The sequence below is a fragment of the Protobothrops mucrosquamatus genome, unplaced genomic scaffold (genome assembly GCF_001527695.2).
Source record: "Protobothrops mucrosquamatus isolate PMUCROS unplaced genomic scaffold, P.Mucros_1.0 scaffold2, whole genome shotgun sequence".
Taxonomy (NCBI): Eukaryota; Metazoa; Chordata; class Lepidosauria; order Squamata; family Viperidae; genus Protobothrops; species Protobothrops mucrosquamatus.
Genome location: NW_015386389.1, coordinates 2,086,614 through 2,101,323, shown reverse-complemented (window position 1 = coordinate 2,101,323; position 14,710 = coordinate 2,086,614). Strand labels below are relative to the sequence as shown.

Genomic DNA, 14,710 nt, shown 5'->3' with positions numbered 1-14,710 from the left:
TCTTCAGCTTTCCTTTGCTTGACAGACCCGAGGTGGTTATAAATGTGAGGACTGGTTGTAAAGTGACTTTTTCATCACCATCATAACTACAAATGTTCGCTAAACGGGGGCTACTTATACAGACCGGGAGCTGGCACAGATTAAATTGCTCTTTGATTGTGAAAAATAAATGACTTCAAAATACTTTTGAGTTCCTATCTTTCATATACCAATATTTATGATTACAAAAGCCTCTGCTAAATGTGTTCAAGAGTTAAAAAAATAACTGGAAGTTATTCCCCCCCCCCAAAAAATCAGATTCTCGTCTAGTTAGAAAGGAGATGCACAAATTTATTTATTTATTACATTTCTATGCCGCTCGATCTCACCGATGCTGCAACTTTGGGCAGCTTTAGGCAAATAATGCCTGGGGCTGGCTTTCTGTTCTTGTTTTTGCTAACAATCCCCTTTTTTTCCTCTTAAGCTAGACCTGTCTTCTTAGACACGAAACAAACTTTATAGCCTTCTCCTGTTTACAAAGGTAAGCAATGGCAGTTGCCAATAAACTCTGCATCAATGCAAACAGTGGTGAAATATATTTACTTCCCAGAAAACCTTTTGGGGGTGATGCAATTCACAGTACGAGCCTTCCCCCAACGGTTTTTCATGTTCCTTCCTTTGAGCTGTCAAAATGTGCACACACAGACAAGCAAAAAGAAGAATCATGTCAAGCTTGGGAAACGAGTAAACTTATTTTTGTCTTCTTTAAAAACCATCAACCAACCAGAACTAAGTACATTGTCAGTTCACAAAGACATGGAACGCTGTATTAAATCTAGCTCCTAAATGGACGTCATTCACATATACCCTGACAAAATTATGTTACACGTTATATAGTACTCAGTCCATTCAAGCAAGTCATGTTAGAATTAGACATTTGCAGTTAAGTGTCTCTACATTTCACAAAACAACAATGACCAGAGGGTTAAAATACAAAATTCATAATTGGGAAGCTAGTCCTTTTTTTGCAATATGTAATAAAAGTTTGAACTCTAGAATTAATTCTATCTGAATGGCCAAAAATATTCATCGGCCCCAGAGTTATTTCTGGAGAAACAAGTCACCCTGCTCTTTGAATCCTAACCATTTTAACAAATAAGTTTAATATAGAAGGATAAAACCTGCTAAACCCGTTCACTCGCTCAGCCTGTTGCTTCTCTTTCTATAGTTCATCATGAAGGTGACTGCTATGGGATGGCTTTTACATATAGGCTACAAATGAAGGGTGTGATGGGAAGGAACATCTAACTTGTAATTTTTTAAAAAAATAAATTCATTTTGGGGAAGAGTTAAAAAGCTGGCCTGTAATACTGTCAGGGTTTTGAAATGGGATTTAAGGGGTATGGATGATATTGCACCTGAAAAGCCATTCTTTTTTGTTGTTGCAACGCCTTCCAAATTCACCTTAGGTTGACTGGCAGAAGAGACAAAGCTTGAAATCAGCCCATTTTGAATGTGTTCTGGGGTCACGTTTCACACTACAACGGGGCTATTACAGACACTGAGGACCCAAGCTGATCACTAACAACTTCCCATATTTTAGTTTCCATTCAACCTCTGGAAGTCAGGATTTACTCTAAAAGACCTTCACAAGAATGGCTTCCGTTCTTAGAAAACTTGTACAGCACATTTTAAAAAGTCAATGCTCCAAAATAATTAGCACACACTTTTTTTAAAAGCCCACAATACAGAGTATGGCTCCCGTTAATATTTTCGCTTATTGGGCTTTAGTAATACCTTAAAACAGGTTTTATTATTGATGTTATTGCCTTACGATTATTACATTTTCATTTTAAAAAACTGCAGAGAGGGGGAAAAAAAAAGAAATTGGGGAAACACACTGCTAATAATTTCCATACCACTAGATTTTCTGGAGAGTTTTAATAAGAAGCAAATACTTCTATTTTCCACATACAAATATACCCAACTACCGTGTCCCATGGCTCTATATTGATAATGTTACGGAAACACCAACAACCCAGAGTTATGGTTTGGGATCTGGAATTACAAATCGAAGCAATTCATTGTTATACAATCTGGGTTAATGTCTGCACCTTCCTGGACTATGTCACAAAGTGATATATATGCTCCGTACAAACGTTAAGTCAGTTGCAGTAACATTTCCAAGAGCCAGGCTAAGATACTGTAATTTATCAGAACAAGATTTGGAACCGTAGCCTCTGAATATGTAAATGTATGTCAATGTCTACATACGTTCGCATCCGTCTTGTTGGAAAAAATGCAAACGATACAAAAAATCATGTGAACAGGTGTTTGGTTCCTCCCTTGTCACTTTTTCAACCTGGGCTTTAGAAACCAGTAGACTAATGAGTAGACTGATTTTCTATAGTGCTTGAGAGATCCTAGGATCACGAAGCTACTTATTATGATGAAGCTGCCACAAGGCTGGCCCAAGAGCTAAGGGTTTTCCCCCAATAGCTCTACCACGTGGGCATCATGTCTGGAAACCAAACTCTCCCAAGATGCTTGGACACTTCCCAATGGATCTGCTCCAAGCTGTACTTCTGGTCGGGAATCAAGACCTCTTCCATTATAGACAGCTGAGACAAGCGGCCGCCACACATTTTCACAAACTCGACAAAAGCACTGCAGGAGACCTCACATTCTCCGAGGCCAATGGCCGACAGGTTCTTGCAGCGCTCGGCAATGCGGATCAGCTCTTCGTCCAGTGGCCGTAATCCGTTGGCGCACACCACCAGTTCAATCAGTCGAGGGCACGTCATTCCAACCCTCCCAACGACCTCTTTGCTGACCGATCTCCCAAAATAAAGATGGGTGATCGGCGTTTCGTACCGGAAGAAGGGATCGAATTCCTCTTCGTACAAGAAAAAGTACATCACCAAATTCACTTTAGGGGAATGTCTGGTGAAAGCGTCCCAGCTGCTTCTCTCCAGGGTGTGGAAGTGCGTCTGTCCTGGATTCTCACTGACGACGTCAATGCGCAAATGTTCCAATCTGACATGTTTTTCAGAAGACAGAGCAAGGAGGAGCTCGTCGCTTAACAAGTGGTAATTCAACGCCAGCTCTCGTAAACCGTGGCACTGGTCAGCTACACAGAGGATTCCTAGAAAAGCAAAGAAAATACAATATGAATTCGCCTTCAGTCTGTCACAAAATAGAAACACACACACTACGCTAAATGCAAAAACCAACAACTTGAGTAGTTTGGAAATAAGAATCGTGCTAAGGACTAAAGCATTTCCTCACTTGTGGATAACAAAGCTGACCTGGAATTTTAGCCTGGCAATTAAACCTACTAATAGATCTAGATTTTAATAATGCAGTAAAATTTCTTCCTGTTGAATATACTTTCCTATGATTCATTACCGGTGGTCCTTGATCTACAACCAATTGTTTAGTGACCTTTTGAAGTTACAATGGCACTGAAAAAAGTGACTTATGACTGTTTTTTACACTTATGACGGTTGCAGCATCCCTGTGGTCACATGATCAAAATTTGGTCGCTTGGCAACTGGCATGTATTTATGATGGCTGCAGTGTCCCAGGATCACGTTATGCCCTTTGGCAACCTGACAAAGAAAATCAATGGGGGAGGGCCAGATTCACTTAACAACCGTGTTACTAACTTAATCACTGCAGTGATACACTTAACAACTGTGGCGAGAAAGGTCGTAAAATGGGACAGAACTGTCTTGGCAACTGTCTTGTTTAACTGTGGAAATCTTGGGCTCAATTGTCATAGGTCAGTGATGGCGAACCTTTTAGAGACCAAGTGCCCCAAAACAGGCCCCGCCTTGTCTCTCTCCGCCCCGCCTTCCTGCAGGGCCATTCACCGCTTCCACGGCCTGCTGATCACCCAGGTGACCCAGCAGCGCCATGGTGGCCACGCCCTCCACCTGCACCCTGCAGCATCAATTGTGTGCGACGGGGTGTGAGGACAAAGTCTTGTTCCCGTTGCCCGGCTGCCATGTCCTTAGCTACGCTGTTCTGCACGGGCCGCGCTCTGGGGCAACTTTTTTCTGGGGGGGGGGTTCTGCTGGTGAGGAGGGGCTGGGGTGACGGCGTGCATGCCCACAGAGAGGGCTCTGAGTGCTGCCTCTGGCACACGTGCCATAGGTTCACCACCACTGTCATAGTCAAGGACTACCCATAATTAAGGATCCTCCACCTACTTTTCTAGAATAATAAAATAAACTATTCCTCCTTCGCCAGAAGCTATTAAGTCATTTTTTTCAAAAAATGCAGCACGTTATTCAGAAAAACGTTTTGCCAGTGGCAGGAATCACGTGCTGTGGAAATGACTAAAGCAGGGAGAGGCCTGGCAGGTGTGATGAAATGAACCGCACAAGAGGTGCATTTTGACAGTTGGTGAAGACAGCAGGAACACAATAGAGATTGGACTGTTTTATCCGATTTCAAAAGAACTGCTGAGGTGCTTGTTTATTTATTTATGGCCTGCTTTTATTATTATTTTTAAATAAATAACTCAGGGTGATGAACATATCTAACACTCCTCCCTCCTTCTATTTTTCCAACAACAACAACAACAAATTCATTCTGAATTTTTGGAAATTGCAGATATAAGTTCGGTATAAATGCTAATTCAAAAAAATATTCCTTGGGCAAAAAATATTCCAAAAACAAACTTACCTGCTGGAGAGACATGAGGACAGCTGCTCATTTTTAAGAGTTTTAGGGTATCGCTGTTGTTAGCCACCAACACCTTGAGAGATGGATCATCTACTGGCGTATCGTCTATCTTGAGTGAAGAAAGGGATTTGGAGTTTACAAACACCACAGTTAGGGCTGAAATAAAGTGTGACTGTAAAAAGGGAGAAAATATTGAAATCGAGATATGAAACTTAATGATCACACTCTAAAATGCAGCTTATCTACAGGAAACAGCAGCAAACTCCAAAGAAACCAAAGTACCACTATGTTTTTCAGCTTCTCAGAAATAATATACTGTGAATTTAAAAAAAAAATCTGGGTTTTGCTGATTAGGTAGGTATGGTGTTATAGAAATGGCTAGTATATGCTATTATGTAAAAGTAAATAGTTGAGGTTTCATGTTATTATCGTACTCTACTGCACCATAAGAGGCTGAAAGTCAATGCTTTTTTCCTTTTTTTAATAATAATAATAATAATAATAATAATAATAATAATAATAATAATAATAATAATAATAATAAAAAGTTGGAAGGGACCTTGGAGGTCATCTAGTCCAACCCCCTGCTCAGGCAGGAAACCCTAATTTTATTACAGTCACAGATCAGCAATTTTTTTTTTGCCTTGGTACAGTATTTTATTCTTTATGGAAACTTTTCATTGTTGTTCTGTTTTTATTTTCCATATTCTCTTTATTTTGATTCAGCCCTCAAGAGATTACCCCCTCTAACTTTTCTCTCTTCCCCTTTTCCTCCCCTCATTTACCTTCATCTTTCTTTATATTTTTGTATTTTATGCTTTTATTAATCTAAAAAAATTAATAAAATTTTGAACCCCCAAAAAATCCAGTTCTACTTAGGAATATTTTTCAGGACGCTTCAGTAACAACACGGTTAGGAAACGCTTTGGTAACTTTTTAGATCGCAAATTTAAAAACGCATTTTATTGAACAATATACCTCTTCACAGATTCACTTGGATCCGAGTGCGTGCAGAGTTTTAAGCTTTCGATTTATTCTGCGTTCATCAAAATAAAAAAAGGAACCAAGAAACAAAACTCGTTAAGAAAAGATTTTGAGAAATGGAGAATTCCCAGGGCAGTAAGGCAAACAGGATTGCAGTAACAGAAAAGAGAATGGTCTTTTCCTTCCTGGTAGGACAGGGGTCCAATTTCTCTCCCGACCCTTTGTTCATTGCAATGGATTAAACCAGTGATGGCGAACGTTTTAGAGACTGAGTGCCCAAACTGCAACCCAAAACCCACTTATGCATCATCGAGTGCCGGGTGGGTGTGGCCCATTGGCTGAGTGTGGCCCATTGGGTGGGCATGACTGCGGTGGTAACAGCAGACTGTGTGGGACTAAAAAGTTCAATCAATCAATTCCAACTTTGCAAGATTTTTTTTTTCCCCGCGAGAAGTTGAAATTGATTGATTGAACCTTTTTTTTTTTTTGCACACGACGGCGGAGGCCTAAAGCAAAAAGGTTTTATAAAACCCAGCTGAAGGCCTAGGACTGGGGCGACGGCGTGCGTGCCCACAGAGAGGGCTCTAAGTGCCACCTCTGGCACCCGTGCCATAGGTTTGCCACCACTGGATCAAACCTACAGACCCTCATCTTGTGACATGGGAGACCCTGGTCTCAACCTTTTTAGCCAGACTTCCAATCGATGGCCTGTCCAGAATGGGGCTGCCACGGGGAGCCAGAGTAGACCTCCACCTTGGCTACTATAATCCAGTACTGTCTGAACTGGGGAAATTATCCTGGGGCGGAATAAATGAGACCCTCCTGTCGCCCACCCCAGAAGCCACATGCAGGAGGGCGGTCTTGGCGGCTTCCAAGAGGGGAGGATCTTGCTGAAAGGAAGAGGCCAGGGCAGCAGCATCCAGGCCTTCCTGTCAGGGTGTGCCCTGAAGGTAGTGCCATGAAACCACGGTTCTATATCTAGGCTTTGGCTGGCCTCTTCTGCTGGCTGACACCCATGTGAAACCATCCTGAGCTTGGGAGGAGGAGGACTTCCCACCTTCCAATTCCAAGAGAGCCCTACCCAATTATTTTAATTAATGAGCTGGATGAGGGAGAATCCACTGAAATTAAATCCAGACATGGCACGGAAGGGAAGCTTCCCTGGATGGGACCGTCCTCCCCAGACAGAACAGGATCCGCAGCATGGCCCAGTATCACTGGGCGGCAGCAGTGGTGAGGACTGGCACCCCTTATTCCTGAGCAAGAGTTTTGCAGGCCTTAGTTACACCCTCTCTTCACTACTGCGGTGCTCTTTAGTCGAAAAGGGTCAGAAAAAGGGGCCAACGTGGCTACTGTCTGGTAGTTCTCGACTTACAGCAGTTTGTTTAGTGACCATTCAAAGTTAAGGCGCTGAAAAAAGTGACTTGTGACCGTTTTTCATACTTATAACTGTTGCAGCATCTCCGTGGTCATGTGATTTTAAAATTCAGATGCTTGGCAACCGGCCTGTATTAATGACGGTTGCAGCATCCTGACATTGAACAGGACACTGCAACCATCGTTCACATCGTACACGTGAACTCCTTTTGTGACCTTCTGACCAGCAAAATCAATGGGGGAGCCAGACTCACTTCACAACGGCAACAGATTCATTTAACTATTGCAGTAATTCACTCAACAACTGCGCGGCCAGAAAGGTTGTGGAATGGGGCAAAATTCATTGAATGTATGTATGTCTCACTTAGCAACAGAAAGGTTGGGCTCAGTTGTGACCGTAAGCCGTGCAGAAAGGTCTAAAAAGGTCTACTGAGCACAACTTGGTTTTGGTATTGACCTTAAAGGCCCTCAGTGGCTTGGGGTGAGACTGCCCCTCCCGCCAGGATCCCACGCAGTAACCCTGCTTGGCAGGAAACACCCTTCTGAAGTTGCCTCTGCAGCCCAGAGCTCAACTCCCAGGAAAATGGAAAACAGCCTTTTCCTGCAGGGCTTCCAGATTACAAATCACACGTCTGGCTCTTCCTCTCAGGATGTTCTGCAGAGAGTAAAAACAGACATTCTTTCACAAGCCTTTACTGTTCGTTACTTTAGCGGCTGATTTTATTTGGGGTTTCAATTGTATTAATTTTGTTATTTCTACATTCCTGTCTTTTTCATTATAAACTGCCTTGAGTGTTGATTTTTTTTTTTTTTTTTAAAGGGCAGGTCATAAATCCAATCTTCAAGACAAATAGATTTGTTGCATTCTCAAGTTTTGTTCCGGCAAGATCTGAATGGTTTGTCTTTTAAGTTTCACTAGGAGTGGCAGACTCAGAGTTGCTGCTGCTGGGACTGATAGCACTGACTTTTGATACAAATGAAGGATGTGTGTTAGTTGGAAAAGGGACTACCAGACATTTTCTGTTTTTTTTTTTTTTTTTGGCAGCATGAACTAACACGGCTCTCCTCCTACTCTGTGTGCCTGGAAGAGAAAGCCCAATCACGACAATGTGTCCACCATTTGTTTCAGACTCGCTGGTAACCGACCAGACCAAATTAGAAGCCTGCTCAGTACCTTTGGTAAATCCATAAAACTTGGTCGAGCGGTGGAAATCAGTCCGAGGGTCTTTAAAGAACAATTCACAAGCTGGGATAAAATATCACAAGCAGCCTCAGCTGATTCCTTGCTGCTATCCACCTGAAAAAGAAACCAAAAAGTTAATGGATAGTCACTTCAAACACTACCGTGTTTCCCCGAAAATAAGACCGGGTCTTATTTTTATTTATTTTTGCCTCCAAAAGAGGCACCAGGTCTTATTTGCGGGGTAGGCCTTACCTCACCTCCGGCACCGACAGCCCCACCCAGCCGGTCCACTTCTTCTGGGGCCGAAGTTCTGCAGCTGCATTCGGGCCTGCATTTTGCAGTCAGGCCTTTCCAGGCCTAAGCAGCCGAGTACTGAACTATGGATTCAATCCATAGCCTGGTGCTCGGCTGCTGAGGTCTTGCAGAACCGAGCTATGGATTGAATCCATAGCTCACTTCTCGGCTGCAGGGGCCTTCCAGAAAGCCCCGTGACTGAGAAATGCAGGCCTGGCTGCACAAGAGGCCTCAGAAGAAGTGGGCCGGCGAGGAGCAGTCTGGCTGCAAGGTAAGTGGGTGTGCGATGGGTGGGGCAGCTCCAACCCCCACCTCCGCCCTAGCTTGATTTTTAGGTATGTGCCTTGCCCCAAAACTAGGGCTTATTTTTGGGATAGGGCTTACATTAGGCCCAGCCCCCAAAATCAAGCTAGGGCTTATTGTTGGTGTAGGCCTTACTTTTGGGGAAACACGGTATATATTTTGCTGTTGACTGAAAATGCATTTGAACGCCAGAAATAAACTAAAAGGAATAATGCTGGTGTTGTTCCTGCTATGAGGCACTGAATGAGACAACCCTATTTTAGGGGAAGGAAGTTGCATTACTTATCACCAGGAGCAGAATCTGCAACAAAATGCCGCAGATTATCTTCCTGCTTATAACAAGCAAACAAACAACAAGCACCACCCTCGCAGGCATCCTTCCAGGCAGTAATTCACTCCAAGCAGGTGTTCTCCACTGTGCTGTATTTTGCTTTGTTTTCCAGCCATCTCTGTCCTACGTATGCCAAGTCCTCTATGAATTGTTGTGGTGTATGTTTGTACCCATGTGCACGGTGAATGTTTCAGAATAATGCATGAATAATAGAACTCACATACCGAGCTCTTAAGAACTAAATGTGGAGCTGGCTATCAATGCTTTCAGGTCAAAATGTTACTTGCTGTACAGGACAACAACCAGCTCTATGGGAAACAAAACAGTAACTTGGTTTATACGCTGTCATAAATCATTAATCAAGATTGTGCCTCTCATCTTTCCTTCTTCGGTTATTCACTGTTACTATATTGGCGAGCTACGATTTGCGGGCTTTTCCCCCCTCAAAGCTGAAACAGTGAACAACTTTAATTCCCTCTTGGCAATCCTGATTTGAACCTCAACGTGAAAGAAAGTTATGTTTTCCCCCCAAAAAAAGGGCACACTTGTTGAAGAACAGAAAACAGATAAGGCCAATGGGCATTCATTCACTTGATGCAAAATGGGGAAATCTCCCTATTGCTAGGGGAGCAGAGAACACACATCCCATCTCTTTATCTTATTTTCTTTTTGATTCTTTTCAGCTATTTTCTAGGCCTTCATGCAGAGAAGGATTGAACATCTGTAGTGCTTTTTGTTGTTGTTGGCTCTGCAAGATCCTTTGGGGCTTCAGGGTTTTTTCCTCACCCAGAAACTTCAGACATTTTAAAAGCTTAGATGTGTTTTGCATGTGAGCACTTGTAAGCCCGATCGATCGTTATCCATCAGACTGGATCACCAACAGTTTTCACTCAGCAGGCTATTGCCTAGGAAGAAAATCTGTTCCCTTCCTTCCAGCCAGCGCTCACCTCAATGGGCATTAACCATCAAGTGTACACGTTAATCCCTGTAGCGCTTCTTTCATATCAGCAGGTGGTTACTTAAAACATAAAACAACTGCAGATTGTCTACTCCAGGGGTGTCAAACTCAATTTCATTGAGGGCCGCATCAGCATTGCAGTTGCCCTCGGGGGGGGGGGGCAGGTGGGTGCGGCCTACTGGGTGGGCGTGGATGGAGTGGTTGTGGTCTACTGGGTGGGCATGGCCAGCTCTACATCGTTCGCGTCAAGGGTGCCTGTGGGGGCCTGGGCAGGAGTGGGACAGATCTGAGGGTCTCTGGCAGAAGGGGGTGGGACTGGGGCAAGCGCCAAGGCATGGTCCATTTCTTCATTCCTCACAAAGGGTGACACCTCCCCAGCACGCAGGGGCTGGTTCCTCGCTGTTTCTAGACGGCCTTGTGGAGCTAAGACTGAATGCGTTTCAGCATAGATGGCCACCACAAAATTGTACATTGGCTCCCGGCCGGCCAGGGCCAGGGCCAAGGAAGTGGGGGCCGTTCCCTCACTGTTTCCAGGATGGCTTCGCGGGCCACATGAAACCACGTCGCGGGCCGCATCCGGCCCCCGGGCCTTGTGTTTGACATGTCTGGTCTACTCCAAAATCAAAGCCGGTGGGAAAGCAGATCCAGCCAACTCAGCAGCTCTTGCCTTCTGGAATCTCACCCAGTCCAAGTTGTGTGGCTACAGGAAGAAAGGGCTCTTGGCAGCAACTTGCCATTTGCTAGACTTGAAAACTCTAATATGGCATTTGGGAGCGCCTCTTTGTTAGCTAGAAATTTACCCATATATCAGGGTATCAGAAAATTTGAGGAATTAATTCAAAAGGCAACCAGGCCTTGATTTCTTACTACATCTGGAAATTCCACAGTTATCCAAAAAGCAACCTTCCTGCCAATCATTCCAAATCTGTTCTCACGCTTTCAATCCCATGCTTGGATCCACCTTGCTTCCAAACAGGAGATTTACGTAAGATTGCCATTTCAACATTCCTTTGTCCAGGAAGTAATCTACATATCAGTTGATGAAACAACAGAGCATAAAAAATAAGAGGATGGATTAGAGGCTTAATACGTCTTGAAGCCATATTCTCAGACCTGGTTAGAGTGGGGAAAAATATTTCATCTTCACAGATGTCTCTGAGGGGGAATCCTGTCAAATAATGCTGCTATTCACTGGTTCCCTACCTGGAGTTTACAAATGGTTCTCAAAATCCTGAGATGCCTCCATCGAAACCTTCATATTTAATCTCCTCAACGTCACCACCAGGAAGTTTTTTTGTGGCATCAACCCTTCTTCTCAGCTAGAAGCTACTTAACAAGTTGACCATAGTCTGTCATTAGACCTCATTCACAAACTAAACTTACCTTTTCACATGGAATATAAATCCTTCCTTTCTTTTTCTGTCAAAAACCTTCCTAGAAAACTCATGGCACAGACTGGATATCCATAGGGCCTTCACATTTCTATTTAGCAATTTTGTCATATTTCACCCGACCTCTTTAGGGCCCAAGGTATTTAATTCTACTTTGGTATGCTGGCTTAGAGCCTGCTTCTTTCTGGCTTATGAGCTTTAACAGCTGTCTGGCTTATTAAATCAATCTTCTGACTACCACTCGTCTTGCAAAAATCTTCTGCTATTAAAAGGTGTTAGATGAAGATGGATTCCTAGGCCTTTGCTGAGGCTGTCCTCAGAAATTTCACAGCTGGTGGTTTCTCCACGTGCCATCTGGCATACTGTAAATGTACTTTAACTGGAATGAACTCATGTAATTACTGAATTTGGTACAACCAACTATCCTGCCCCAACCAGAAAAGGAACACTACAAGAAGAAAGGGAGAGAGGAGGAATGACATTTTTGTGTCAGGTTCTAAGGCCCTTTTTCTGGTTTTCATTTTTTTTTTAAACTGGACTTATGAGCAGCTCCACAGTTGTTTTAAGGCTTTACCATGATAGAAACTGGAAGGAATAGGAATTAGATGGAGTAAAAATATGTCTGAGGTATTCTGACTTGTTCTGGAAAACACAAAAGACTAATTCGCTATATAGATATCTCTTTCACACCCAGAGGAAATATCCATTGAGGCAAATATTCAACATCCCTCCTCAGGTTCAGCATAAATGTAAAAATAATTTTAAAACTACCTGTTGTCCTCTTGGTCTACTCTCTATCAGTTCCTTTTTTGAAATTATGAATCACAACATATAATTAAGATTATTAAAAAATTAAAAGGTTGAGTAATCATTTTGTTTTAAACAAAGTAATCTTTAGAGTTAACATATACCATAGTAACACTGAAATAGACACCTAAGATACTATTAGAACTTAAAAATAACTTGCAACCAAACAAAATATTCCATTCCATTCTATTTCATATTGTCTATTCTACTCTACTCTATTCTATTTTTCTTCTTCTTCCCTATTCTATTTATTATCTAGTCTATCTATCCATCTTTTCATGTCAGGGTCAAAAAAGCCCTGCAAATAAGGAATTTTTCAGATTTTTGCATGACGTTATCCATTAAAAAAAATCAATGCAAATGAAATTTACTTGTTCAAGTAAAACAATGGGCCTGTACACAATTCATTGAGTTCAGTAATCCATCATGTATAAAATGATCTGTAAAATGACTACTGTTAGTCAAACATAACATTTCAAATCCATAACACAAACTTTGTGTAAGGACTCCCAAGGTAATCACACATGATCAGTGTATGGGTGGGACTAATGAAACATTCAACTGTTGTGGGTGTTATTATCACTTGTGTTAATCACAGAAATGGCCCTCGCCCTCTCTTGCTTGCTGCCATTTTTCTGTGTCTGCTCCCTTAACTACCAAGGAAGAGAATGACATCTTCAACAAAAGGGGCTGATTAGGCCAGGTTTTCTAGGAAAAGACAATGTTGGCATGGCATACTCTGCTGTGGAAAGGTTTAGCAAAGGTATAGTCTCCCAACCTAGGGGTTCTTTTTCATCTGAGTTGGAGGCCTGAGATTTTCTATGTCATCCAAATGCACTACAGCTGTCATTCCCAATTGGCAGAAGTTGGAATCTAAACCCAAACTTTCAAATTTACTTTCTTGAAAACCAAAATATTGCAAGTCCAGGTTTGAACCTTGCTAAATCTCAAATGAACTTCTGCTTTTAGCTAACAAGTCACGGCCTCGTTAAGCCTTTCATGTATCTTAATAGATTGTGGAAATAATAATCTTATTGACAGATGCCTGCATTACCACAGACTATTCAGCTTCATGGGAATGAGTAGTTACGCAGGCAAAGCCTTTAACCCTGGTTAACCTTGTTGCATGGTGCCACTGTTTCTTCTCTCCTCAAGTACACTCTTTGGAACACCCTCCCCATATTTTGCCTCTCGCTGCTCTCTTGAGTAGCTGGCTTGTTTGGAAGTTCCCTCTATTCTATCTCTCTTTTACCTGCAGGTTATTTTACAGATTTTGTTCAATCTGTTAATTCCTTCTCAGAAACTACCATTCTTATTCCCAGTCACAAGTCACTATTTCTATTCTTCAAAGCACCTCAGGAGCACCAATTTTACCTGCTATAAATCCATGTTTAATAATAATAATAATAATAATAATAATAATAATAATAATAATAATAATAGTAAAGTTGGAAGGGACCTTGGAGGTCATCTAATCCAACCCCCTGCTTAGGCAGGAAACCCTATACCATTTCGAACAAATGGCTGTCCAGTCTCTTCTTAAAAACCTCCAATGTTGGAGCATTTGCCGCTTCTGGAGGCAGGTTGTTCCACTGGTTAATTGTTCTAACTGTCAGGAAGTTTCTCCTTAGTTCTAGGTTGCTTCTCTCCTTGATCAGTTTCCACCGGTTGCTTCTTGTCCTGCCTTTAGGCGCCTTGGAGAATAGCTTGACTCCCTCTTCTTTGTGGCAGCCCCTGAGATATTGGAACATTGCTATCATGTCCCCCCTAGTCCTTCTCTTCATTAAACTAGACATACCCAATTCCAGCAACCGTTCCTTATATGCTTTAGCCTCCAGTCCCCTAATGTTTATTTCAGTCTGTCTTCAACTGCCCAAGAATTTGAAGTTTCAGTACTGTGGTCAGCGTCATCCCTAAAAGCAGGTTATCTTATTTTATTTTATTTCAGTTCTGTGATTTTACATTTAATCCACCAGGATTGAATTCATCTGCTCATTGTCCACCAGTAATTTCTTCCACTCCTCTCCATTCTGCTACTTCTTTCTCCTGCCTTCTAACCACCTTGGTCCAGTTCCTGCAATTCTCTTTCAATCCTTTCTCTCTACCTATGCCCTCATCCGCTGCAAGACTTCAGAAGGGCTGAAGGCAGTTGGGGAAAAGCCAGCCAGGCTTCCAACTCCAACTGAGAAAGGGAGGCCTGTCTGTGGCTGATATTCAATGCTGGCACTCCCCAGGGCAGAAACCTCTGAGTGCTCTTCTACTTTCAATCAGAGTACACATTGACCGAGAAGCAGCTTCCTTCCCTTAGGGCAGTGGTTCTCAACCTGTGGGTCGGGACCCCATTTGGGGTCGATCGACCATTTCACGGGGGTCGCCAAGCAAGGCTGTCCGCCATTTTTTTTGTCCGCCAT

The 14,710-nt window shown here is 42.7% G+C and overlaps 1 protein-coding gene across 1 annotated transcript in view; it reads right to left on the bottom strand.

Annotated features, from left to right (window-relative positions):
- Window positions 1-838: 838 nt before the first annotated feature.
- FBXL3 (F-box and leucine rich repeat protein 3) overlaps window positions 839-14,710 on the bottom strand; it is a 14,958-nt gene continuing 1,086 nt past the window's right edge. Inside the window, exons 2-4 of the mRNA XM_015832325.1 lie at window positions 8,207-8,329; window positions 4,672-4,843; window positions 839-3,124 (exon numbers count right to left, since the gene is read on the bottom strand). Coding sequence (XP_015687811.1) covers window positions 2,481-3,124; window positions 4,672-4,843; window positions 8,207-8,329 — 939 coding nt within the window. The 3' untranslated portion in view covers window positions 839-2,480. The remainder of the gene's footprint in view (window positions 3,125-4,671; window positions 4,844-8,206; window positions 8,330-14,710) is intronic.